Source organism: Anguilla rostrata, chromosome 18 (genome assembly GCF_018555375.3).
Source record: "Anguilla rostrata isolate EN2019 chromosome 18, ASM1855537v3, whole genome shotgun sequence".
NCBI classification, from domain to species: Eukaryota; Metazoa; Chordata; class Actinopteri; order Anguilliformes; family Anguillidae; genus Anguilla; species Anguilla rostrata.
In genome coordinates, this window is record NC_057950.1 from 7,720,381 (window position 1) to 7,747,407 (window position 27,027).

The window sequence follows — 27,027 nt, forward strand, 5'->3', positions numbered from 1 at the left end:
TGATGCTGGCTGAGGATCATCCTTCTCTCCAAACAGCTCCTGATCCATTTAGACCAGGATCATTGACTGAGATCAAGTCATTAGGCTTTCAGGCATTATATAGTGTGTAAATGCTGTTGTATCAGTGGTGCTGGTTTTCAGTCAGTTTTATCTATTTTTATTTGAAGCCTTCAGTACTTTTAAAAATAGCTCATCCATTTTTTCCAGGCCAATAATAATAATAATATTAATATTAATGATAATAATACTAATGTTGCAGACAAATACACAAATTAGTTATAAATGGCCTGGAAACCATTAAAAAACCTAACAATGTATGTCCACTAGGTGGTATGATACTACTTTGTCTCTCATTTACAGTATGTTCTTGCAGATGTTTCAGACCTGCAGGGTATTTCTCGAAGCAGGATCACTGAGTTAATCAGATAACTGCACTGAGTAAAACCCAGAACCCTCCTAAATCTGCACCGAAGTAAAAAGAGATGTTTCAGGTTTTACTCAGTGAAGTTATCCACATAACTCAGTAATCCTTCTTCATGAAATGCCCCCCTAGATACAGACTAAGAAAGAGTCTGTAAGTGTGTTCCTAACATTCTTAAAAGTGACCTTTGGTTGTGAACAGGAAACATACAAGTAACTGGGCTGGGCCAGTGTGAAGGAAGGGGCTATACTGATCAAGTTTCCCCTCCTTTGTGGCTACAAGCATGGGACGACTAGCTATTATTCTCCACAGCTCCAAGATCAGTGCCAAGACTGTGTCCACATGGCTGTCTGCCAAATGAACCCAAAAATTTTTCCACAAATCACCCTGCCACCTGAATTTAAAAACAAAATAGCATCTCTTCTCTACAAGTTTTCATCTTTATTATTATTATTATTATCATTATTATTGTTATTGTTATTGTTATTTTTTTTATTTTTTTTTTTTGGAGAGATTAGCATGTGGTACTGGCAGAATTCCAGCGAGGATTGCAGTGTGGGTTCTGCTCATAATATTTGTTGCTAAATCAAATATTTTTGTCCTACAGAACCTAAAACCTAACCCCCATGTCTTTGCTCCAACATGGACCATGACCATTGGATCCACCCCCTCTCTTGGCAGGACCTCATATGCTCTTGGAGATCTACTACCTGGAACCTAGAGCACATTTCACATGGTGCTACTCACTGGATATAAATCATAGCATATTTCACCTGGTGTTACTTTGAATATGAATTATTGCACATTTGTTTTATTTATTCATATTTATTTATTTCATAGCCCTTACTGTTCTTGCTGGTTTGTCAGTTATAGGTGGCCCATTTAACTGTGTATTATATCTGTCTTCAGCAGCTTTGTATGTATTTTTATTTATGAAATTAATCAAGTCAAATCACATCATTGTCAATCAGTTCTTTAGAGTTAACTATTAAATCATCACTATGTTTGTGTTCCCTGACTGAAAAAACCCACAGCAACACCAAGCTTAAATAGTGCAAATCTAAGGTAAAATATTCGGCCAAAGTCTGTTAAAAGCAAACGTTTCGTTTTGTGGTAAATATTTCACAGAATAAAAACCTGGCAAGAGAGGAATGGTGGGGTGGACCATTAGATAGAACTGATCATTTAGTTTATTCAACATCTTGGTTTTATCTTTTTCTTTAGTTTCTTTTTTTTTTTTTTTTCACACTAATTTGTACATAATTGATGTGGTTATTTTTGAGGTTAAAATAGCTTTCTATGCCTCTATCTTTGTATTCGAATTAAGTATTATTTGTCGCATTTAAAAGAACGGTGTTTTACTGGAAGAATTTGTAAACCAATAAAAGATACAGCTTGTGGTAGACATGGCCAATGGACTTAAAGCTTGGATACAGAGTCTTGCTGTTTTTTTTTTCTATCCTACATATAAGGCATATTTGCAAAATATATATTTAATAAATTAACTGTTAAAACAAACTGGTATTGGTATTTCTCCAATGGCTGAGTTGATATGAGAGTACCCTGTAAAGGTGTCTGTAAAGGTGGTCGCTCAGCTGACAGATATAAAGTTTGTGGAACTATGGTGAGGGACCCACAAATGACACATACAGCCCAGCAGCAGGTGGACCTGGTGCCTAGCCTCTGACCTCTGTTCTCACGGTCAATGACTCTGGCAGCTTCCCACGTACACAGTTCTCACTACCCCTGTAAGGAAGGTAGGAGTCAGATTCAGTTGCCCCAGGACTCTCGGACAGGACAGACAAAATGGACGCCAAACTGGTTTGCCTTTTGGTCCTCTCCGCTCTGCTTGTACCTGCTCAGGTATAGTATTACAGATGGTACCATATCAGCCTTAATTGAATGTGATTCTTCTCAAATAAAAGAAGCAAACCGCTGCCAAGCAGTAATAAGCGATGAGTGTTAACTTGATTGGAAATTGAGACTTCTACCGAAGGTCAATTATTGATCATTTTAATTTTGTAAAAATAAGTATTATCAATTAAATAATATTCATGGAGCTGTTCTGGTTATTGTAGTTTCATAATTCAGCATTTATCATTGGGACTAAATGTATTTCAGAGTACACAATATCATTTTATGGGTGCTTCTGGTTCTTTTGTAGGATTGAAAATATGATTTTTTTGGTGCATGCAATAACACAGGTACTCTACTATAAGACTACGTTCATGAACATTACATTTCCCCGTGAATTTTAAGCAGAACTGAACCGTTAAACTCATTTAGCTAGCACATTGTATATTCATTGGCGTACATGAACTTCTTTCTAGAGCTGCATGTGAAGTTTGTCATTTTAAATTTACACATGCCACAAATGTTTCTTCAAAGCAACATATTCTAAAGCAAATGGCCACAATTTTCAGTCTGTAGCTGTTAAATGTGAAAGTGAATTGTGAACTGGTGCAAGTTTGTATTTTTATACATAGAATCTATGCCTGTTGGATATACACATGTAGCATATTTTTAGGTGTTAGGTTTGCTAGTATTTATGTATTTATTTTCCAGAAGACTTACGAAAGGCAAAACGATTTTAAGTTCAAATTGCTGACCAGACCATGCCCTCTAGGTGCAATCATTAATACATAATGATCGCACTAGCATTTATCGTACGAAAGTGATATGTTATTATACTGGTTTTAATTGATTAGTGAATGATGACTATGATGTGATTTGAATGGGCATCACACAGAGAAACAGAACTGTGACAGGATTTGACCGGTTTTGACTGGTGATAGTGTTGTATGTAAAAGCATTATGTTCATACATGTGTGGTCCTTCAGACTTGCTATTCTGCAAAGGCTAATCCAGCGGACAAGGTCTGCTGTTAATCCCATTTAATCTACCCTCTTTTCGGCAGTAATAACTGTGGGGACCTGCCAGAAGGCATAATAAGCTTTGGTGCATGGAACCATCTTACAACAACGGGCAGAGGTGGAAAATCCAGCTTCAGAAAGTAAACGTCCTCCAGAGTATTTTGTTCCAATCTCCTGGATTTGCTAATTAGCACAATTATTCAGCCAGGAGGTAGAACTAATTAGTGAAATCAGCTGGGTGAGTTCTTGGGTGGAAGACACACAAGGCAGGACTTGTACTTTCTGACCCCTGGACTAGGTGGAAGAAGATTTTCACTAATTAGTTTTACCTCCTGGCTGAAGAATTGTGCAAATTAGTAAATTCAGGTGATTGTAACAAAATACTGGGGAGATTTTTTACTTTCTGAGCTTGGATTTTCCAACTCTGCTAATACTTCCGTGGGTCATGTGGACTTACAGGTGCTGGTAAAATGGAAAATGATTGCAACAAAGTGAATAAACGACCACACAGATTTGCAATAATGTTTGTATCTCCTTTCATTTAATTTAAATGATAAATGTGATCAATAATTAACTAGTTAGCCAGATAACTCAAAGTACTAACATATTTGAGGCACACTGGAAATAAGCTGTTTCAAATTCCAAATTCCTTGAGGTTAGAGCTACAGTTCAAAAAACAGTTTCATGACCAACTAGCTAGCAAAGAACACCCTAAAATTTCTAAGAGATTTTGAGAACTCAAAATTGTTTTGCTCTTGTGTTTCTGCATGATTACTTTCTTCAGCTTGACAAACATGGGCACGGCCAAGGGCACGGAAATGGGAAAAAACATGGGCACGAGCGTGAGCGTGGGCAGGGGCATGGGCATGGGCATGGGCATGGACCTGGAGAAAAGCATAAAGAGATTGAAAAACGAAAACGTGAGTACCCCATGTATAGTTAAATAAAAAAGTATTGGGATGGTGACACAATTTTTGTTGTTTCAGCTTTGTACTCCAGAACATTGGATTTAAAATGTTTTAAAATGAATATGAGGTGAAAGTGATTTAATTTGGGAGCATTTCCATCCATATCCATTGATCTGTGGAGGAATTACAGCCCTTTTTATGCAGTCCCCCCATTTGTAATGGAGCAAAAGTAATTAGACAATTGGTTGATCAGCTGATTCTTGGCCAGCTGTGTGTCTTTGCATCATTAGTTCATGCACAAGAAAACAAAAACAACAAAACCTGTCGCTGTCCCAATACTTTTTTTTTTTTTTTACCCAATACCAGAACTTTTATTCCATATTATTTGTCATATGGCAAAAACCAGAGGTAAAAATTGAGTTAATCCATCCATCCCTTTTTTATACCCACTTATTCCTGGTCTGGGTTGCAGGAGGAGCTTGAGCCTATCCCAGCATGCATTGGGCGAGAGGCAGGAATACACCCTAGACAGTTTGTCAGTTCATCACAGGGCACAATCACCATTCACTCACACACTCATACCCAGGGGCACTTTAGACTCTCTCATTAGCCTGCATGTATTTGGATTGTGAGAGGAACTTGGGGTACCCAGAAGACAGCATGTACATGCAGAACATGCAAACTCTACACAGAAAGCCCCGGGCCAGTATTCGAACCAAGCACCTTCTTGCTGTGAGGCAACAGTGTTACCTGCTGCACCACCCTAATCAAGTTAAACTGTCCTAAAAATCCTGTGCTGCTAACTGTCAGAACAAAACAAACTGCATGTGACCCATGGTCCATTTTCAAATCTGGACCAATGCCCCTGCCCACTGTATCTGATAGACAACCAGGGCGATCCACAGTTGGCTCTAGCATTGCTCAGGGGAGGGAGGGCCAGGATGACAGTGACTCATTGCACACCAGCGCCCCCCACTGGCAGGGACTGGTGGGGCCCTCTGAGTGACTTCCACTGTCATCATGTCACCCAAAACTCAGCCCTCCGGGGCCCCCCAATGCTCGGGACGCCAGACAGTTTCTTCTCTGTCTTCAGGCATGTGCAGAAAGTTTAATAATCTTCTCTCAACATCCGTTTTCTTTTATTTCATTTCTAAATCAGCTGTGGTGGATTATGATTATGAGGCAACAGATCCCCCAAGTGAGGAAGATACTATCGATTGGCTGATCGACCTACAGTATTTACCAGGTAAGATAAATTGTCTCATTATCTACCCAGATTAGCTTTTTACTAAAATACGTTATAATTAAAATGGCAATAAATATGTGTGTGTGTGTGTGTGTGTGGTGTGTATTTATGATAAACACACCACACCATAGAAGAAGACTCAATTTGCTCATTTCACAGAAAAGCACATTGTAGTGTCCTGATTGTGATTAATTAGTAGGATACACATGGTGGGACACTGTAGCGTAAACAGTTGTGCTGTGCGGTAAAATACATTGAAGTTCATCGTAAAGAACCCCCCCCACCCCCACCCACACCAGTCGACGTGCCTGACCTCTCTCCTCTTGCTCTCTCTGGTTCTAATTCTTCCCAAGACAAGTGCGACCCAAACCCCTGCCTCAACAACGGCGTGTGTGAGGCGAAGAACGGCAAGTTTAAATGTGACTGTCCCAAACCCTTCAAGGGAAAGAAGTGTCAGAGAGGTAAGCTTTGGATGGATGTGATGGAGTAAAAATTAAATTAAATTAAATTAAATATATATCTCCATAATGTTTGAGAAAAAGTTTTTTTTTTCTTTCTTTTCTTGATTTGGCTCTGTAATCCACTATTTTAGATCTGTAATTAAACAAGTAGCATGTGGTTAAAGTGCTCAGCCTTTTATTAAAGGATATTTTTATACATTTTGATTTCACCATGTATAAATTACTGCACTTTTTATACATAGTCCATTTCAGGTCACCATGACATTTGGGACAAATGGAGTCACAGGTGTTTCTGATTAATCAGGTGTGTTTGATTGCTTCCTTACTGCAGGTATAAGAGAGCTTTCGGTATCTAGCCTTGATTCTAGGCTTTCGATTGCTGTTATTGGCGTTTGTCAACATGAGGACCAGAGCTGTACCAATGACAGTCAAAGAAGCCATTACAAGGCTGAGAAATGCGGAAAAAAAAAAAAAAAAGTAGAGAGCCGAAGCCAAGAATAAAATATGGCTTTGTCCCAAATGTTATGGAACTCACTATATATATCAACAAAATAATGGGACAGGTAAAATCATTTTTAAAAAGGCATGACCCAGTGTTGTGCCCTGCGACAAATTGGCGGCCTGTCCAGGGTGCCTTTCGCCCAATGCACGCTGGGATAGGCTCCAGCACCCCCCCGCGACCCTGCTCAGGATAAGCGGGTATAGATAACGGATGGATGGACGGATGGATGGATGGATGGATGACCCGGTTTGTTTTTTCAGCGGAGAGGATTTGTAAGAAAAACAGATGTGGACACGGACTGTGCGTCCTGACTTCAAAGCCTCCGTACTACGAATGCAAGTGCAGGGATCCGTTCCAGCTGCCGAACTGCAGAACAGGTGAGGACAGGTGCATTAACTGTCTTAACTACTGCTTGTATTTTTTCCATAGATTGCGTTGTTGCCGTTCTCGTTGTGTTAGTGTTAATCAGTTTAACCTTCAGGGTCCAAGTTGAACTATGCGGTTGTTCCCTGCACTTGGACCGGTACTTCTCTCTAGGGGTTTCGTCATACTTGTTCCTGGTTATGGTTATACACTTTGTTGTACGTCGCTCTGGATAAGAGCGTCTGCCAAATGCCTGTAATGTGATGTAATGTAATGACTGCGTGCGTCCCCGCTTCAGTCAGCACAGAGGCCCATTCTACCTGCGCCACCCCCCCATGTCCCACTCCTCCTGCTAAACCCTCCAGCCAGGGGTGCACTGTCCACCACACTGCTCCTACCCCAGTGCCTTAGGGCGGGGACACCCAAACATGCCCCGCAAGGCCAGTAGTGCTGCCGGTTTTCTTTTCTACCCGATAGATATTTGATCCATTAAGGCCACAGATTGGCCAGAGATTGAACTCACCTGGTGACCCAAGATTAAATAAGTCCTTTTTTAATGGGGACTCTGAATTTCCCGTAGGTATGAGTGTGGGAGAGAATGGTGTGTGTGTGTGCCCTGCGATATATTGGCGACCTGTCCAGGATGTATTCCTGTCTCTTGCTCGATGCATGCTGGGATAGGTTCCAACCCCCCTGTTGATGTGTTACGTTTTAAACATCATTAAAATGTGTTTTCTTCCAAACTGCGCTGGAATATTATGTGTTTTTAACACTGCAAGCGCTATGTGCATTGTGTTTTTTACACTGTCTGTGTTGTGTGTTTTTTTTAACACGTTGTGTGTTTTGTTAATGTAGTGTCGGTGTGCAAGCCCAGCCCCTGTAAAAACGGGGGGTCATGCATCCCAGACGAGAATAAATTTAAGTGTGCCTGTCCAGACACCTTCAGCGGAAAGTTCTGTCATGTTGGTAAATATTTTATATTTTTTATTTTATTGTATAAAACCCTTTAACCTATGAAGGTGTAAGACCACAAATACTTTAATAGAATGTTCTTAACTGAATATTCTGGTGCAACAATCATACTGCTAATTGAATGCAATTGAGTTCTAGTACACCGACATAGTTCCATCAGAACCTGGGCTCTCACGAGACTCTGACGACGCCCACATATCTGTCTCCCCAGGGCCGGATGACTGTTACAAGGACAATGGGGAGTCCTATCGAGGCATGGTGAGTGAGACTGATGACGGAGATGACTGTCTGTTCTGGAACTCCCATTTCCTCCTGGACAAAGGCACTGACCCGTTCACCATGTACGAGAATGAGGACGGGCTCGGACCCCACAACTACTGCAGGTCTGGTTTACGCCGTCATGCCTGCACACATACGTACGTGCATACACACACGCACACACACACACACACACACACACACACACACACACACACACACACACAGACACACACACATACACACACGCACACACACACACACAGACACACACACACACACACACACACACACACACAGACACACACGCACGCACACACACACAGAGACACACACACACGCACACACACACACACACACACACACACACACACACACACACACGCACACACACACACACAGACACACACAGACACACACACACGCACACACACACACACGCACACGCACACACTTTTACACACAAATAACAGAATCACACTCACACACATCATGCACAAATATGTGCACATATTCAAATACACACACTGACACAGACACAGAAACACACACACATGCACAAACACAGAAACACACGCATGTGCACACACAAACACAGAAACACACACACAAACACACACATACCCACACAAACACACGCACAAACACACAAAGACACACACACACACACACACACACACACACCCTGTCCTCTGAATTCTCTGTAGAAATCCTGATGGGGACACAAAGCCCTGGTGCTTCATCAGACAAGGGAAAAGGCTGAAATGGGACTACTGCAACGTGACGAAGTGTCCCACAACCCCAGGTACAAATGGGAATCCCTTCCCACCAATACAGCTGAATAATACAGCACATCCAGCCCGACTCTCAGTTCTCCTGCACACAGCCGTTTGCAGTGGTTCCCCACCCTGCTCCTGGAGGTCTACTGTGCTCTGGGGTTTCGATCCAACCCCGAGCGAAATCTCGTCGAGCTGCTAATTAGTAGAATCAGACGTGGCAAATTAGGGTTGAAATGAAAGCCTACAGGAAGGTACATCTCCAGGATAAGGTTGGGAAGCACTGGCCTATTGGGTGACTGTAAGGAAACGGCACTCCTTCGGTCCTCACTAAGGAACAGCATACTCCCTATTCACACACAGTCTCCCCACTCACTAAGTAACAGCACACACTCCCCCTGATAAGGAGTAGAATTTCAACCAAAATCCATCTTAGGCGGGAGGCAGCATGTTGGTCCGTAGGGTGGCTGGCTCTCAACCCATACTGAAATTTTAACAACTGCAATCTCACTTTAAGATAACGACGTGAATCACGCAGTTTGTTCCAACTTGAGACGTTTGACATGACAATGCCAACCTTGCCACTTTCACTCTGAAGCCATGCCAATGCATGCTGGGATATACAAATATACATGTTTCATACATCATTTAGAGTTCAAAAATACTGTTTTGAAACAAGCACAGCTGATAAAATCCATCACCTGCCATGTTTACAGTTGGCCCAGACGGGTCCGGAGAGGGACCACCCCCTCCTGTACCTGGAGAGGTCGTGACCCCACCTGGACCTGTAGAGGTCGTGACCCCACCTGGACCTGTGGAGGTAGTGACCCCACCTGGACCTGTGGAGGTAATGACCCCTCCTGGGCCTGCAGAGAAAGTAACCGCTCCCGCAGTAGTTGAGGTGAAGCCACCAACCGAACCCGAAAAGCCTCCAGCTCCACCCACAAAGCCCGTCGAAGGCACTACAGGGACTAATCAGACCACCGGGGACCGTGGGAGAGAATTCGCCACCTGCGGGAAGCCCCAGCCCAGCCGGGTTCTGCAGCGGGTGTACGGGGGTATGAAGGCCATCCCTGGGGCCCACCCGTGGCAGGTGTCCGTTCAGGTCCGACCCATAGGTTCCCTATGGAGCCATCAGCACATCTGTGGGGGGGTGCTCATCAAACCTTGCTGGGTGCTAACTGCTGGTCACTGCATGTGAGTATACTACTGTACCTATCCACAGCATGTGAGTATACTACTGTACCTATCCACAGCATGTGAGTATACTACTGTACCTATCCACTGCATGAGTATACTACTGTACCTATCCACTGCATGTGAGTATACTACTGTACCTATCCACAGCATGTGAGTATACTACTGTACCTATCCACAGCATGTGAGTATACTACTGTACCTATCCACTGCATGTGAGTATACTACTGTACCTATCCACAGCATGTGAGTATACTACTGTACCTATCCACAGCATGTGAGTATACTACTGTACCTATCCACTGCATGTGAGTATACTACTGTACCTATCCACAGCATGTGAGTATACTACTGTACCTATCCACTGCATGAGTATAATGTACTACTGTACCCATCCACTGTATGAGTATACAGTACTACTGTGTATTCAAAGTCGTCTCTCCTCATCATGTTTTTTGGATTTTTCAGTGAACCAGGATTGCCCAATCCTGTTCCTGGAGATCTACTGTCCCATAGGTTTTCACTCCAAACCTAACAAAGTGCACCTCATTCAACAGCTATAGATCTTGTTGAGCTGAAAATTAGTAGAATCTGGTGTGCCAAGTTAGGGTTGAAATGAAAACCGACAAGACCGTAGATCTGCAGAAACAGGGCTGGCCAGGCCTGGAATAAGGCTTTTCCAATGACGCCTGTGGCAGCACGCTTACCTTGAAGCTTTGGTTCAGTGGGGAAATGTGTTCGTACCAAACAGAGACCAACAGAAATCCATGCAAGTAGTCCTGGGCGGGGTGAACTTAGCGAAGGTCGAGCCCTCAGATCAGACCGTGGAAGTGGAGAAGGTTATCGTTCATGAACATTACCGTGAAACTCCGGCCGCGGTTTACAATGACATTGGTAAGTCAGGCTTAAAAAAAAAAAAAAAAAAAAAAGAAATACTAATTTTGACTGAATATATCTATGGTACCACGGGGTTTTTTGGACTGTCGTTTTTCACGGCTGTGGTTTTCCCCTCCCTGAAGCTTTGCTGAAGCTGAAAGGGGCCGAAGGTCACTGTGCCAAAGAAACACAGTTTGTGAAGACGGTCTGCCTGCCCAATTCGACGTTTCCGGACGGGACCGAGTGCACCATATCTGGATGGGGAGCCACCGAAACATGTATGGTGAAACCCCTCCCTCTCGCACCACAGAAACATGCCAGGTCACAGTGGAAACATTCTCTTTTGCACATGTCCCTCTCCATATAAACTCATTTAAACCTTACTCTGTTTAAATAAAAGCATGTATATAAAATATTTTTTTTTTAAACTAAATACTTCAGCTTACGAACAGGTGAGCCGTCTCAGCTGTTCAATCACAAAAGTTTCTTTTGGCAACTGAAACTACAACTTAAGTAGTGAGAAAGCATTTTGAAATGCTAAGACCAATCCTCTGCCAGTGAAACATGCCAAGACCATGGTTTTGTCAGGATTACTTATCGTTGTGGCTGTTAAATTTGGGAACCATCTCCTACTCCGTAGCCTACTTTTGGCAAATTTAGATTATAAAATAGCTGATAGCCAACTATGCAGTTTAACAGCTGAAAGCACGCATTGCAAAGCTGGTGCTGCCTCATTTTTGATCCATATGAAACAATAAGGCCATAAAAGGATATGCAATTACATGGAAAAGTATTGGGACAGTGACACAATTTTATTTTCTTTTTTGCCCTGTACTCCTCTTTCCCCTAAAATGGGGTAATACATATTAAAAAGGGCTGTAATTCCAATACGGATCACCCAATATGGATTCAAATACCCTCTAATTAAAGCAGAGTCAGCACTTTAACCACATATTCATGGTTTTATTTCAAATCCTATGCACTGAAGTACACATCCAAAAAAATAAAAAAATAAATAAATCGTGTCATTATCCCAATACATTTAGCTGTATATTGTAATGCCAATGCAACAATTGGTATTTCAATTGTTGATGAGATCGGATAGACAGACTACACCCATTCTAACAGCAACTGTTCAGCACTGAATATTACAATTGCTAGCATGGCTTTGATAACTTGTCAGGTAACCGCACAGGTCAGACAGGAAAAATGGACTTGGCTAAAAAAACACAATATATTGAAGAACCGTAGCTACCCACTACTAAAAAAAGGGAATTTAGCAGAGATTGATTTTATATCCGTTCTTCTTGTCTAGCTTTCGAGTCGAGCCAGTAGGCAGGAATTCTGTGTGTAACCTCACATCCCTTAGCAGCGATCCTGTAACGCTTTGTCTCTTCGTGAAGCCAACTACGGCTCAAACCAGCTGCTGGACGCGAAGGTGCAGCTCATCCCCCAGCAGCGCTGCGTGTCTCCAGAGGTTTACGGCCCCGTGGTGGACAGCGCCATGTTCTGCGCGGGCTACCTGCAGGGCGGAGTCGACTCCTGCCAGGTAAGGCGGGGGCGGGGCGGGGGAGGCGTGGTGCCCCCATCGGGTGGGAAAGGGGAAAATTTGGTAATGCCGAGTGTTCTGCAGACCAGTCGTTTACTCGACACCAGGGACAGTCGTCCACTCAAGTCTAGTGCTCCAGAACACCAATGCATAATTTATTTAACCTGTACAGCTTTCTACGTGCATTAAAGATACCTCTGGGTCGCCCCATTACCCAAATTGCAGTCCCTGAGGTCAAAGAACTGCTAGTTTTCCGCCCTCTCTTTACCTGGAAGTCAGCTGTGAATACAGTCTGGCCAATCAACTGAACAGTAGTAACTGTTCAGTTAATCTCCTGGGGGAGAAAAAAAACCAGGGGCGGAATGTTCGATTTGAGTGTCCATGCCCTAGGTACTTTCAGAGTCAGAAACAGCAGATTTATACCCCTGGCCCAAGAGAACCACAGGGTCTTGCTGGCTTGCATAACCATTTAATTAGCCGATTTTATTAATCAATGACGTTGCTGAGAAACAACAATCCCGCTGGGCTCTCCAGGAGTCACAGACAGACAGACAGACAGCAGATATGTTAACCCGGGCTCTCCTCTGTAAGGGGGACTCCGGGGGCCCGCTGGTGTGCGTGAAAGACCAGGTCCACTACGTCTACGGCCTGGTGAGCTGGGGCGACAGCTGCGCCAGGCAGAACAAGCCCGGAGTCTACACCCGCCTCACCCACTTCAGCGGCTGGATCAACTCCCAAATCGACAAGGCGTAGCCAGCCGATCGGCCCTCCTCCGCGGGAGAGCGCCGCTCCCTGTGCCAGTAAATAAATGAGAAAGACCACTCGAGATTCCCCTTCTCTTATTTTTGCCAAAGGAGTCCTCACCACAAGAAGATCGAAAACTGATGCTAGTACAGCAGTCTACTGACCACAGGAAGCTAGACACTGATCCCGGTAAAGCAGTCTACTGCCCACAGTAAGCTAAACACTGATCCTGGTAAAGCAGTCTACTGACCACAGTAAGCTAAACACTGATCGATCCTGATACAGCAGTCTACTGCCCACAGTAAGCTAAACACTGATCGATCCTGATACAGCAGTCTACTGCCCACAATAAGCTAAATACTGATCCTGGTAAAGCAGTCCACTGACCACACTAAGCTAAACACGGATCCTAGTACAACAATATTTCTTTCAAAACAGACCTGTACAAAAATGTCATTTTCAATCGCTTTACTATAAAATGGAAATTTAGAGCACACCCGAGGGCAAGAAATGAATTTCCCACAGAAACATAAGCTTCTTTGAAAAGACATTTTAATGGCTTAAGAGACAAGGATGTGAAACAATTTTAGTAACGACAGCTCACAGCATCACATACAATCCCCCTTGAATCCCACACACTGACAGAATGACCAGTTATGCTTCAGATCCACCTCAGAATCCACACAACCATCCACACAGGGAGCTCTACAGCCACAGAACACTCATCCCCAGGCCTGATACTGTTCCCCAGAGTGAAGTCAAAATAGATACATTTTATACCTTTACCAGAACAGTTTCTTACTTTATTATTATTATTATTAACAGGTTACACACTTTGTATCTTTAAATATTAATTTCTGTTAATAACCAATAATACAGCAACCATAGGCTGCCATAGACCTTTTACCATAGATCCTTTTCAGTGTGTGTGAGATAATTAACATACACTATACAATGACCGGGCAGTACCTGACAGCTGTCAGAAAAAAACAATATAATAAACATGAGAAAATTAGCCCAATATCCCTCCTATGCTCAAAAAAAATTCACCATTAGAAGAATCAGCAAAAAGAATGAAAGTACAGAGAAGGAAGGAAGGACACATGAAAAAAAAAAAGATAACTTTTGGCAAGCCATTAATATGCTCCATCAGTGAGCGTACAGTGAAAGGTGAAGCTGCTCAACTCAATCTGCTTAAAGAATGAAAACATCTATCAGTGTGTCAGACAACGATATAAAATGTGTTTTATTGTAAAAGTACAATACTGTTTTTTTAGTTTTTTTTTTTTTTTTTTCATTTACACCGTTCTTTCAGACACTTGTTCCCTTGCAAACTGATTTTAGATGGACACAGATCTATAGAGAACGGGGAGCATTGAATTAATGGAAAGTGAGACTCATCTTAACGCTCCCCATTTTGCATCAGCAATAACAACAAAGAAAACTATAATAAGTGCTTGGTGAGGTGTAATCTTGAATTCTACTTCCAAGTTCATACTCTGTTTGGTTCACCGGCCAGTCGGTAATTTGGATCTCCAAGGTCCTATCGTAGTGAACATATCACTACTGGGGCATTCACTCACTTCTTCAGAATACTATACGACAGCATTCACCCACTGGCCCATTACTATTCCCCAGAAATCTACAGGAGTACTCCCCCACAGGCTTGTGACTATTCCCCAGAGTACATCAGTACACACCCACAGGTCGGTGTCTATTCCCCAGAGTACAAGAGGAGTATTCACCCACAGGTCTGTGACTATTCCCCAGAACAGAAGAGGAGGCAAATCTCACACTGACATCAGCAGGTTACCTGAGGGCAACAGGTGAGTAGCTGGGGGAAGATGAAGGAACCCAGGCCAACTGAAGCCCCCCCCCTTCCCCCCCGCGTGTGTTCCACCGCTGTGGCCTCCAGATCACAGTTCCCCTGAAGGCACAGTGCAGACCCAAACCCGCCATGCCGCCGCCATCAGCACCATCCCCAGGAGATTTCGGAGTCGGGTGTACAATGAGAGAAAACTAAACAGGGAACCACGTTCTGGGGAAGTTGTAAAAAGTACACGGACGAGAAAAACAAAAAACAAAAAAAAAAAAACTCCCACAGTCGCGCATTATAAAAAGTACAAATACGTTCGATATGCAAGTCCACAGCACCGCAGCCGGGCCTAAGGCTTGTTCCCGGGCCTAAGATCCGTTGCCGGGTCTAAGGTCTGTTGCCAAGCCTAAGGCTCGTTGCCGTTGAGGCACCTCTGCTGCTCCGTGCGGCTGGTCCGCAGCATCTCCAGGTGCTTGGCCTTCATCCACTGCTCCTGGGACAGCGTGGTCTGGCCCATACTGAGGCACAGCAACCTGCAACACAACATCCTGCTCAATCACACGGTAATACAGTCCTGCACTAACAACCAGTCATACAGAGTAACCATCATGAATGAATGAATGAATGTAGTTTAGTATAGAGTGCGGAAGTCGCAAAACAGTCAGAAAATGCTACACCTGTGTACAATTTTAAGCAGGCAATAGACAATGATATTGCACAGTAACTAAATAATTAATAGATCTAAGGAGATCAGATGAACAGGGCTGAATAGATTTACTGAACAGACACAGTAAACAAAAAGAGATAAAAAGATTTCTGAAACGCACCGAGCCACAACCAGCATCCTGTGGAGATCTTCAGCAGACATGCTCTGGGGGTCGTCCTTCCGCATTTCAACAAAATCCTGCTCTACTGCCTACAAGACATTTATTAACAGGATTACTCATCTTCAACCTATGAGACATTTAACAGGATCTCTAGTGATCTTCTGCTGCCTGAGACATTTAACAGGATCTCTAGTGATCTTCTGCTGCCTGAGACATTTATTAACAGGATCTCTAGTGAATTTCTGCTGTCTGAGACATTTATTAATAGGGTCACTTGTCTTCTACTGCCTCAGACATTTATTAACGGGATTTCTTGTGATCTTCTGCTGCTGATGAGACACAGATTAACAGGATTCTACTCTTCCTTTGGACTTGCCTATCTAGACATTTATTAACAGGATTCTTGTGACTTCTGCTGCACTGTAGACACTTCTTGACTGCCTATAAGACATTTATTAACAGGATCTCTAGTGAACTTCTACTGCCTGAGACATTTATTGACAGGATCTCTCGTGATCTTCTGCTGCCCACAGAACATTTACTACTACTACTCTACAGGTCTACTGTGAAGCTGTCACGTAGAACGGAGCTCAACAGTCAGTAAGTGGGAGGGGTCTGACCTTTGTGATTTCGTCGGAGATGCTGTAGTCCAAGGTGCGGAGCAGGCTGACGTAGGTGCGGAACTTGTTCAGCGTGGCGGGGCCGACCGCCGCGTGCAGCGCGTTCAGGTACTCCTCCAGGTTGGGCGGAGCCAGCTTGGGCTGCAGGTGCACCTGGCAGTCAGACTGCAAGGAGAAGGCCAGGTAAGAACAGAGAGGTCATAAACGCAGTTACCCGTGTCTAAATGATAAACCCAATTACACACCATTACCAATGTCTAAATTACACACACTGACCCACATCTTAATTGTTAACGCAATTTTCCGCATTCTGAAAATTAATGGAATGGGGCATGATGGGAAAGGTAAATCTCCCAGTATTTCAGTTTGGCAGATATACCCAGCCACAGCTGGTATTTCTCTCTGGCTCCCCCGTTAGCATGTTGCTAAAAAGTTTGGTCTTTACCGGCAGGAGCGACTTTCCCTCCGACGCGATCAGCACGTTGATGTTGCTGGGGAACTCCATGTGGTGGAAGCTGAAGTCGTAGTCCACCTTCTGCCAGGTGATCAGGTTCCCCAGCGCCGTGATGTTCCGCACACCTTCGGCGAGAGACAAAGGGAAAAGAATGGCTCCAGAGTCTACTTGTGCACAGCTAAACATAAGCTATGTTAAGTTATACACTTTATTGAACCCCATGGGGTAAATTAGTCCCCTGCTTTTAACCCATCCTAGTCACGTAGGAGCAGCAGGCAGCACCCGGAGACCAACTCTGAGGCCAGCAACTTGCTCAAGGGCAATGGCAGGAGTATACCTAACCTAGGGAGAACCTGCAAACGGCCGGACTCGAACCCAGAACATCCTTCTCACGAGGCAACAGTGCTAACCACTGCGCCACTGTGCTTCCCCATGCTCTTGCACTCCAGAATATCAAGCAGCATATGCAGGAAGCCGTTGCATAGTGCAGGCCTGCGCACTGTCGCAGCCTCAAGTACGGAACAGGAAGGGGCTGGCCCAAAACTCACCCGCCGAATCCAGCTGCCCCTGCTCCAGCGCGGTCTCGTCCAGGAACAGCGAGGTGTTCTGGGCCAGCTGGAGCATGCCGCTCACCAGCCGGTTGGCCGAGTAGTCCTTCCGCGGCACCAAGCGCATGCTGTTCATGTTCTGAAGGCTCATGCCGATGCGAAAAGACTGCCAGGAGAGGAGGAGCCGATCAACACAGAGCATCTCTTGTGCACAAGTCTGAAATTTGCATTTGGGCTGTGGCCATTGTACACCCTACAGGACACACAGTACTACAGGAGAGCCAGCGACTATTTTACACATTGCAGTCCAAACAGTACTACAGGAGAGCCAGTGACTATTTTACATACTGCAGTCCACACAGTACTACAGGGGAGCCAGTGACTATTTTACATACTGCAGTCCACACAGTACTACAGGAGAGTCAGTGACTAGAGTTTCACTGCTGCCAGTTGTTGACCTGTAGGCACATGGGTTAGCTACTCTACGGGTGCCTCTGCGTTCTCCTCAGGAGAAGAAGGGGAAGCTCTGACTGGCAGACGGACAGACGGACGGACGGACAGACAGACGGACGGACTCACGGCGGTGACCAGCTGCTGAAGCGCGCGGTAGAGGAGCGCGGTGAAGGCGCTGTTCTGCGGGCAGCCGCTCAGGTTCAGGGTGAATTTCCCCAGCGGCAGGACGTCTCGCCGCGCGTACCTGTAAGAGACACCAGGGGGCGTCGGTCACGTGCGCGCCACCGCTAAAACTGAGCTGCCCGTCATTACCGACCTACTGCTCAAGATACAGAGGGCTGCAAGAAGCCCTGCTCAAAGTGTTAGGGGGGACCTTTTGCAAATATCTGTCACTAAGTGTTAAATTACTGAGAGATTACTTGGGTCTAACTGCTGAAAAACTCTACAGGCCTTCTTTCTTAGAGTAGCAATTTGGAGATAATCCAGGTTTAACAGTGCATCCTTCCCTAAATACAGGGGGGTGATCTAGTGGGTGTTTGGTAAGCAGTTTCTCCTCTTTTCAATAGTCTGAATAAGCCACAATGTGTCTGAGAAACAACGAGACTGATTCAAATGACACCAGTATTTCTTATTCAAATTCAAAACTGGGGCGCAAGACTCTGCAAAGAATTTCATGCCCAAAAGAAGAAAAACAAAAAACGCATACATTTCCCTCTCATTAAATAAACAAGTCAGGCAGGTATCACATGGAACCTATTTTCCATAATTTTATGGAAAATAATCAAGTCACGCATTCCATTTGTTCAGGGTTATCTTGAATTAGAACATCTAGCATCAGGCTTCTGTGGAAGTGAGTATAGCAGGTGGAACAGCAGGCTCTGAGGAGGGATGGGCTGGCCAAAGCTTCTCTACCAGGGGTACGTGTGCTCACGAGTGCCACAGGACACTACATCCATGGAACATGCATTTGCTTATTCATTTAAAGCAGCTGAGACCTTTCTATTCAAAATTTGCACATGATTATGTAGCCGGGGTACAAACAGACCAAGGGAATTGAAAGTAGATTTCTGTAAGACGCAAGCTAATCTGTTAAATGTTCTTCATCATCACGTTACAGTGACTGCTATCACAGCAGGGAGACCGGGGGGGTGGGGGGGGGGGATAGGATAGGGGCACAGCGTGCGAGGGCGGACCCGCGGGGTTACGAGTGAAACTCACACGCTGGAGATGAGATGAAGAATGAGATACTCGGCTGCCAGCATGTCTCCTAGCAACACGTGCGTCAGGTACTCCAAAAGCTCCGCCCTCACGGCCGCTAGCTCTCCCAGGAAACCAGCTGTGACTGACAGCACATTACAGCCAGTAAAAATCACACTCCGCATTGCACTGCTAATGCGTCTGTAGCCGACATGCAAGTTTAGCTTAAAAAGGACTGACCCATTAAATTCAGTGGCTTTCAAGAGTGTTTGACAAAATGGTGGCATCTGATTACTAAAATTAGATCTCTTTAAAATCATTTAAGAAAAACTTTCCATCCATATATGTGGAATACATGGTTTTTTATTATTGGTGCTGATCTTTGGAAATTACTGTATTATTACCCTCGTCTAGAGAGCGTACTAGGACAGAAAAGAGACATCCTACAGGTCTTACATGTGCAGGTCTGACTGTGGACAGCAGGGGGCAGCAGAGGGTTGTTGTGCTGCAGTGGGTGGGCGTGGATCATATGGAGGCGGGGCACAAGTGATGCTGGAGGGTAGTGGACCCGCCTCTCCTCTGCAGTCTCCACACTCTCCATAGGGTCCATCACGAGCCCTGCGTCCCTACAAACCACCAAACCCAACACCGTGAGCACAGCGCATCCAAAAACATACCAGCACCACCAGCACAGCTTCCATGAACACACACCCAACACTGAGACAGAACGTGTCTGCACACACATGCACCATGAGCACAATGTCCGTCAACAAATATAAATATAGTAGCTAGTTGGAACAGTTGGAAACATTACATGTTCATAAGTTACAGTATGATCTTCCACAGGTCAGTGGGCCTCTAGTGGAAGCGAGTACTGCTTTATAAAAGGGTCTTAGGAAAAGAGCTTACTTCTCCTCGTTCACACTCAGCAGGGGGTCCACAGACAGAATGCCGTATATTTCCAGCATGTCGTTGACTTTAAACCGATCCCAATCTTCATAGACCTGACAAACACAGAGTACAGAGCATCACTTGCCAGGCACAGAGCACATTACTGTGGTCCATGCCCATAAGGCTTCATCAAAATCATGAAACCCAGTCTGTGAACCACGTCGTCATGACTTCGAGGCATTAACACACAGACTGTGAACCATGCGCATAATGCACTATTAATATCTGTGAGGAGGCGGACCTTGACTAAGCAGGCTGGACCCGCCTCCCCTGGGAGGGGGAAGTTGAGGTCTAAGTGGGGGGGGCAATGCTGGCTCCGCCCAGTGTGCGCGTTTGTGTCCGTCTCCAGCCGCTTGGAGTCTCCGCTGCTGGTCTCTCCCAGAGAGCCTGAGCAGGGAACAGCAGAGAGAGAAAGGTACAGATATACTGTAACCACAGATTATAGCCATATACTTTTACCAGATTATAGCCATATACTTTCACCTTTAACCACAGATTATAGCAAAATACTTTTACCTTTAACCACAGATTATAGCAATATACTTTTACCTTTAACCACACATTACACTTTTTTTATCTTTTAACAAGCTGGTGATATACCTTCACATACTAACTACAGATTAAAGTACTCCTACTGCCTAAACAACAGTTTAATATATAAACAGACAGACTGGGATAAACAAAGATTGTGAGAAATAGAAAAATTAGGATGGTACAGGGATTTTGGTTTAAGTACAGATAAATGCTGAGATTTGGATAAGTACATAAGAGTTTGGGGTGCGTACAGAGATGGGGATGAGCAGAGAGAAAAGCTATAGCTAGCTACGCTAGGTCCTCCCGCAGTACCTGCCGCCTGCTCTTTCTGCTTGTGGGGCTGGCTGTCCATGTCCTGGTCGTCCTCGTGGCTGCGCTTGTGGCGGTTCGGCGTGTAGGACGTGGACGGCAGCACGCTCGCGTGGCTGCAGCTGGCGTAGCCGTTTGCAAAGGTTAACGAAAACAACGATGCGCGTGCATAACGCACAAGGTAATTCTCACTGGCTGATGCCATGAAATGAAACGTGCAATCTTTTGTTGCCATGGCGCCTTATCTGCGATAGGCTAATGCATTCATCTTCCTGATTATAATGGACCAATTGCATGAAGGGACATGTTATTGCCTACAATTTCATTGGACCCCTCAATGACTAAGGGGGCACGGCTTCAGCTGCTTACCCTGTGCTTCACTCTGTGGAGAAAACTGCTGGTGAACACACGGGGGGGGGGGACAGGCGCAAGGAGGACACACCTCTTTCATCCTGTTATTCCTCTTAAACTTTCTTAAATGCCCCTGGTCATTAGTTTAATCTGTCTTGTCTTGTTTTCATTATACAGAACACTGTTGTTGTGCTACAGCCGTGTTAGTGGTGTGTGTGTGTTTAACGTTGTCCTTGAAAAGGATATCTCTTTCACCCATGGGGATTCTCCGGGGACAGGCACACAGTAAAAGGTCTGTCTTTCCAACATCGCCGTGTTTCCAACTTCAACCTGCCAAAGACAGGGAGGGAGAAGTAAATTAGCCTGGCACCTTCCCATGAGTCCTTAAAGTGTTATAAAATTGCATTTAGTCCATTTGATTAAATTTAGGCTGGATATAGTCTGAATTTAATAGTGCACTTCTGAGGAATTTAAATAATACTTTCTTGGAAACACCTCCATTAGCAAGTGAGAATGATCTAAATTCCTAGGAAGTACACAATCACACTTAAGTATTTCAGTTTTAGCTTCTTAGAATTACCATATTTTTTATTATCAGAGGCAATGGCCCAATTACAGATATCCATCAGGAAAATACCTAGTACTTACTCAACTGTAAAAGGATGCAGGTGAATGGCTAACTTGATGCAAGGAAGAAGTTTGCAAGCCAATTCACAGAAACAGATTATTTGTGTTTTTAAGGCTCAGGGAGATGGCAGCTGTAGGACAGCAGGGGGCGATAGAGACTAAATATAAACGTTTTTTTAATTGGAGGTTTTTGTAGACAACAGCTATTCGTGAGAGAGCAGCACTATAATAGGGAACTATAGCGCATGAGAGCATGGAAACTTCTAGAACCCAGTGATCCAAAGCAACGCACCAAACTGAGACGCTGTGCATAAGAAAAAAAGGGAGCTTGAAACAGAGGAGCTCAAACAGAGGTGAAATTCAAACTTACCCCACTTTCTACAATATCCTTGTACTTTCCAAATTTCAACATCTGCAACGACAGGACACAAAATGAACAGGCCAATTATTTCCTGATTTGAGGGTCAAAAAGACTTCTGAGCACTTGAATCGATAAATAAGGTAATAAATAAGGAAGAGGCACTGACTTTTGATTTGGAGGCGGGGTCAAGGCGTTCATATGTCCCCATGTAGAATTCTGGATCAAACATGTCCTGCACCAGACAGCGGAACTTCACCAGGCTGTTCGCCTTCAGGTAGTGCAGGGGGACCTCATTTAAAGAGGGAACCTGCAAGAGACGCCCGAAATCAGCGACAAAACGGTTGGGGTGGACAACGCGGTGATTTTTTACTCACCTTTTCGAGTCAAAATTATGGAAAATCAGCCACCAAACTTTTCTGAAATGCTACGATTAAATGATTATTCAAATTCCGTAACGCAATTTACAACCTAGTTATAGGAGAGATAATTGAGGACAAAATCAGAGCTCAAAGGGGATCTGGTAATAATCATAGGATCAGAGGTGACTGTGTAGCAGTCTGTACCAACACAAACAGCAATGGTGTAGTTGCAACGGAGTTATGTTCTTACATGTGCTTGTACCTGTGTGAATATTGAGCAACACTACAAGTACACACACACGCAGACACACACACACTCAGATCAGATAAACAGCTTACCCAGTTACCAGCATCACTTTCTTTCAGCTTCTCTTTGAAATACTCCAACACCTTTCCTTCCCAGTCCGGACTGCCACTGCTCTGGGCTGTGGGTCAAAGCAAATCGGCCACTAGAACAATCCTTCAATAATCCCACCCCTGATCAGCCTTCACATCCGAGCGCTGCATCCAGCTCGCACGCACAGAAGGGAATATACGAAAGGACACAGGCTATATATAAAACCCACGCATAATCAATTCTTTGAATTAACTGTCATGCTTTCCAGTTTGCCAAGCAAAAACACATTTTGTTCTGTCCACCACAAGGTTGCAAAGAACAGCTGCAAGCATAAACTGCTTCTTCAAGGCAACAACCAATGAGGTCTAGTTATTTGCATTAAAGACAAACATAATCCCCTCATGAGGATGAATGAACAGAGAAACAGAAATCTACCAAATCTGCAAGGCTGTCAAACATTTTCCACCTGGGAGCATTGTTCTTACCAAAAATCACTATTCAACCCCCCAAGATTACTCCAAAGGGGGATATTCGTAGTCCTGGAACTTAGATAATATTTAGGCTATACCAACAGGTTTTGCAGACACATTTGTTACATTATGTTGAGCCTACATTTCATTTAAAGATTAAGCAGACATTCTTATCCAGAGATTACATTTTCAAATGCAATCCATTTATACATTTCAGTTTAATTAACTTGCTCAAGGCCAAAATGAAAATGGCATCACCTGAACTGAGAACAAAAACCAGCCCAGCTCCCTAACCATACAACACTGCTACCCTTATTTATATGGGAAACTGTTCATACGCAACAAACAACGATTTTAAATGGCCTTCTGCATTAAACGCTTCATTGTTAAAGGTTTATGACCATTTGCACGGCAATTACTCGATGAGAGTTCCAAGCAACCTGTAATCTAAACCTGTAAGGTTCAGATTGTCCTGTTGCACTTCCATTTTACATCACAGAGTGGCGATATTGCATCAACAACAACTTTTTTGTTCGTTTTTGCTCGCACATTTCATTTCTGCAACTGCCATGACAACTTTGTTGCCCGTGAAATTGGCTGCAATTAATCTTCTGCTTTTCTGTGTCTCCCACCAAACATTTGCCTGCTGATTTCTTTTTTACTCAAGTAATGCAAATAGTTCTAGGAATGCAAGCCTGGGTGTACCGTGCTCTATGAGTAAATGAGCGGTGTGCTCTCTCTATCTGTCGCCTTCCCAAGTTAAAAATGGGATCCCCGTCCCCTCGATTCTCAAAATTGCTAGCATGCAAGAAAACACACGCAGTAATAATTTCGGTGGTTACCAGAAGCCGAGTTTCCACAGAACAGTTGGGCAAATTTATCGACAAGCTAGAGAATTAGCAAACTGGCAGGTTAACAAGCATGAAAAAGAACATAACAGAAAAGGCCAAATGTTAAGTACGATGACTGACAGCGTGGTTCAAGCCCACTAACGGTACCAAGTTGACATTCTAAGATCTCAGTTTTGGTGACCACCGGGGTAATCGACGTTGCATCTTCAACACGTGGTAGATCCGTGTGAATTGGCTAACATCGGCTCTTCAGTTACTTTTATGTTAACCCGTATATATTCGGGCTAACATAAGGTTCCGTTTACAGATTGTTATCTATATGTTGTAGAAAGAGATGTCGGACAAGTTGCAAGGCAATATATTATTTTGTATTGGATCCAATGCCATTTTAGCTTAAACAGAATAGTGAAACTAATTAATGCTATTTCAAGTGTTCAGTCTTTTGTCAAGCACAATTATACAACACCGAGCATGCTGATTGTTGCTAAATAATCTTGACAAGACTTTCAGATGGAACCCCACAATTATAAATTCTCGAATTATGTGGCTAACTCGCTCGCTATCATCTCGTCGCCTATTTAACTCTAGACTAAAACAAGAAGCTTTAAACTTACAAAATATATCTTCCACGATGCCCATCGGGTTAGTTATCCATTCCTGAAGAGAAGGCATTATTTGTTTCTTTACTTCAACAATACTTTATTGTTCAACTTATTCAATAAAGATGACTGAAATTTAAAAAAACAAACTTGGCTAACGTTTCGATAGGTTTGACTCGGGAAATCTAAACCATAGACCGAATACAATGGCGGGAAAATTGCGTCACATCTCTTTGACCTCTGAACGCTCCCTTTTCTTACTTTGGTATAATTGAGCTTGGATAAAAACCTCAAATAAGCGGACCGCCACCTACTGTGCTGGAGTGTTAAATATAACGCCGAAGTACTGTATGTGGATGGCAGGATAGACATTGGGGCTGATGTAAAGTCCCCACAAAACCGTTATTCGTTTCTAGTTAGATTATGGCAGCCAACAGGACAACCCCCACCTACTTACAGGACATGATTCAATCCTACACGCCAGCTCGACTTGCACCCCCTGCCATCCAGGTGAATGGTTCTCGCTCGTCCCTATCATGGAGCTTCTCCACCCTAGCTCTCCAGTGGTGGAACAAACTCCTTGTTCCTCTATGGACCACTTGGTCATTGCCTATCTTTCACCGTGGTCTGAAGACGCATCTGTTCAGGCTCTACCTGTACTAACTATGACCACTCTACAGGGCTCTCCCAATCTAGGATCACTCTTATCACTTACATACTTCCACTTTGTTCCTGTAGCACTTTCATATTACATGTACCTCCATCCAGCACTTATATTGCATTTGCATCATTATCTTGATGTTGTAGCTTGTTGTCATGCCTCCTAGTTTGACTTAACATTACTCTCTGACCTAGCCTGTGCTTACTGTCTGAACTGGACTTAATGTGTTCATGGCTATGAATAACTGTTATATAATTTGAGTATTGTACCTTATAGGACCTGTGTTTTGTGGTTGTTCCAATTACCTTCGGTATGCACTTACAGTATATCTATAGTGGCCTGCACAATCCCTATCTCTGTCTGCGAGAAAAAAGAACCTTTTCTGTAGGTGGAGTTTTGTGTCGTCTCATGCCGAAAATAAAGAGGATCAATGAAGTTAAGGTTTCATCTGGATGATTCTTTTGTTAGCAGTATGTCAGGGATTACCACACCACTTCACGTAATGCTAAGTTAAATATGACTATGCCATACCAACATCACTTTGCCCTCTTGACAGTTTGCTTACATTCCTGTGGTTTTTCTGACCACCAAGACCTACCAGCTCTTCATATAGAGTGGTTTTCAAACTCGGAAAGATCGAGTGGTTTGGGAACCACTCAGCTTTCACATAACTATATTTACAACAGAGGTGCAGAATCCAGGTTCAGAAAATAAATATCTCAATGTGTTGTTCCAGTCAACTGAATTTTCTAATTAGCATAATACATCAGCCAGGAGGAAGTATAATTTACCATTGCGTTTTCATTTTGACACAAACTATGCACAGTCGTCAAACCAAAAACTGAAAGTCAAATTTGAAGTATTTTAAGTTTTATCAATCATGCTTCTATTGGTTGACTCATTTAAATTAAATACCGTCCCTAGGTGTGAATCGAACACACCCATTGTTGCGCAACCCGGATAGATTTTGGAACTTGGACCGGTTTTGTCACCTCTGTTTAGGTGTTACTCTCTTTGGAAATTCAATAGCTGAAGTATGTATCTGGAAAAAAATATTAGATACCATATTCGGTTGATTCGATTTTAGATAATAAATAATCCATTCTCAGTCAAGATTTCTGACTACATTTAAGATGAAATCACAAGGCCTGTTGGACGTTCCATTACGCAAACATAATTGGTTCAGGGCATATTAGGTATTCAACAAGACTTATATTTAGGGTCGACAATTACTTTGACAATCTGGATTACAATGACTATTTTCTAATAGACTGTATAGGCAAGTGCATGTATTATATAAACGCTATTGCAATGAATAAAATCAGCGGTTGCCCTGGTATTATACAGAGGCCAGCTGCTGAGTAGCCAACGGTAATTTTCCCGCTCCGTATAATATCAGTAATTAAAATTGTTCCGAGTACACCTATAGGAGTGCCATTCGCAATGTGAAATGTTTCTGAGATCAAATCAGCTGCTTTTAAACATCCATCCATGTTTATACTCAAGATGGGTCACTTTAAGAGACACATGTTTAGGATGACGAGTGAAGTCACATG

At 43.7% G+C, this 27,027-nt stretch overlaps 2 protein-coding genes across 2 annotated transcripts; one reads left to right on the forward strand and one right to left on the reverse strand.

Moving 5' to 3' along the window:
* Positions 1 to 2,172: 2,172 nt before the first annotated feature.
* LOC135245319 (hyaluronan-binding protein 2-like) lies at positions 2,173 to 13,223 on the forward strand. Its single transcript, XM_064318318.1, has 13 exons — positions 2,173 to 2,284; positions 4,079 to 4,214; positions 5,362 to 5,448; positions 5,802 to 5,909; positions 6,672 to 6,788; positions 7,630 to 7,740; positions 7,958 to 8,129; positions 8,712 to 8,809; positions 9,497 to 9,977; positions 10,729 to 10,871; positions 10,997 to 11,131; positions 12,257 to 12,402; positions 12,994 to 13,223. The coding sequence occupies exons 1-13, from the start codon at positions 2,228 to 2,230 to the stop codon at positions 13,153 to 13,155; spliced, it is 1,953 nt and encodes a 650-aa protein (XP_064174388.1). The 5' UTR covers positions 2,173 to 2,227; the 3' UTR covers positions 13,156 to 13,223.
* Positions 13,224 to 13,681: 458 nt separating this feature from the next.
* On the reverse strand, positions 13,682 to 25,044 carry mcmbp (minichromosome maintenance complex binding protein). Its single transcript, XM_064318319.1, has 16 exons — positions 24,826 to 25,044; positions 22,893 to 22,978; positions 22,361 to 22,501; positions 22,204 to 22,245; positions 21,453 to 21,536; positions 20,859 to 20,988; positions 20,254 to 20,399; positions 19,971 to 20,065; positions 19,518 to 19,687; positions 19,083 to 19,206; positions 17,991 to 18,108; positions 17,412 to 17,577; positions 16,855 to 16,988; positions 16,410 to 16,574; positions 15,790 to 15,878; positions 13,682 to 15,495 (listed from the first exon to the last, which is right to left on the reverse strand). The coding sequence occupies exons 1-16, from the start codon at positions 24,881 to 24,883 to the stop codon at positions 15,369 to 15,371; spliced, it is 1,875 nt and encodes a 624-aa protein (XP_064174389.1). The 5' UTR covers positions 24,884 to 25,044; the 3' UTR covers positions 13,682 to 15,368.
* Positions 25,045 to 27,027: the final 1,983 nt, after the last annotated feature.

Bases quoted from the DNA above. Each gene is read 5' to 3' on its own strand.
- LOC135245319 (XM_064318318.1), top strand. From the start codon at position 2,228: ATGGACGCCAAACTGGTTTGCCTTTTGGTCCTCTCCGCTCTGCTTGTA. The intron at 6,789-7,629 runs GTGAGGACAGGT...TTGTTAATGTAG, and splicing joins GCTGCCGAACTGCAGAACAG to TGTCGGTGTGCAAGCCCAGC. The intron at 8,810-9,496 runs GTACAAATGGGA...CCATGTTTACAG, and splicing joins GAAGTGTCCCACAACCCCAG to TTGGCCCAGACGGGTCCGGA.
- mcmbp (XM_064318319.1), bottom strand. From the start codon at position 24,883: ATGCCTTCTCTTCAGGAATGGATAACTAACCCGATGGGCATCGTGGAA. The intron at 22,502-22,892 runs GTAAGCTGTTTA...CGTCTCTTGCAG, and splicing joins AAAGTGATGCTGGTAACTGG to GTTCCCTCTTTAAATGAGGT. The intron at 17,578-17,990 runs GTGAGTCCGTCC...CTCTCCTGGCAG, and splicing joins TTCAGCAGCTGGTCACCGCC to TCTTTTCGCATCGGCATGAG.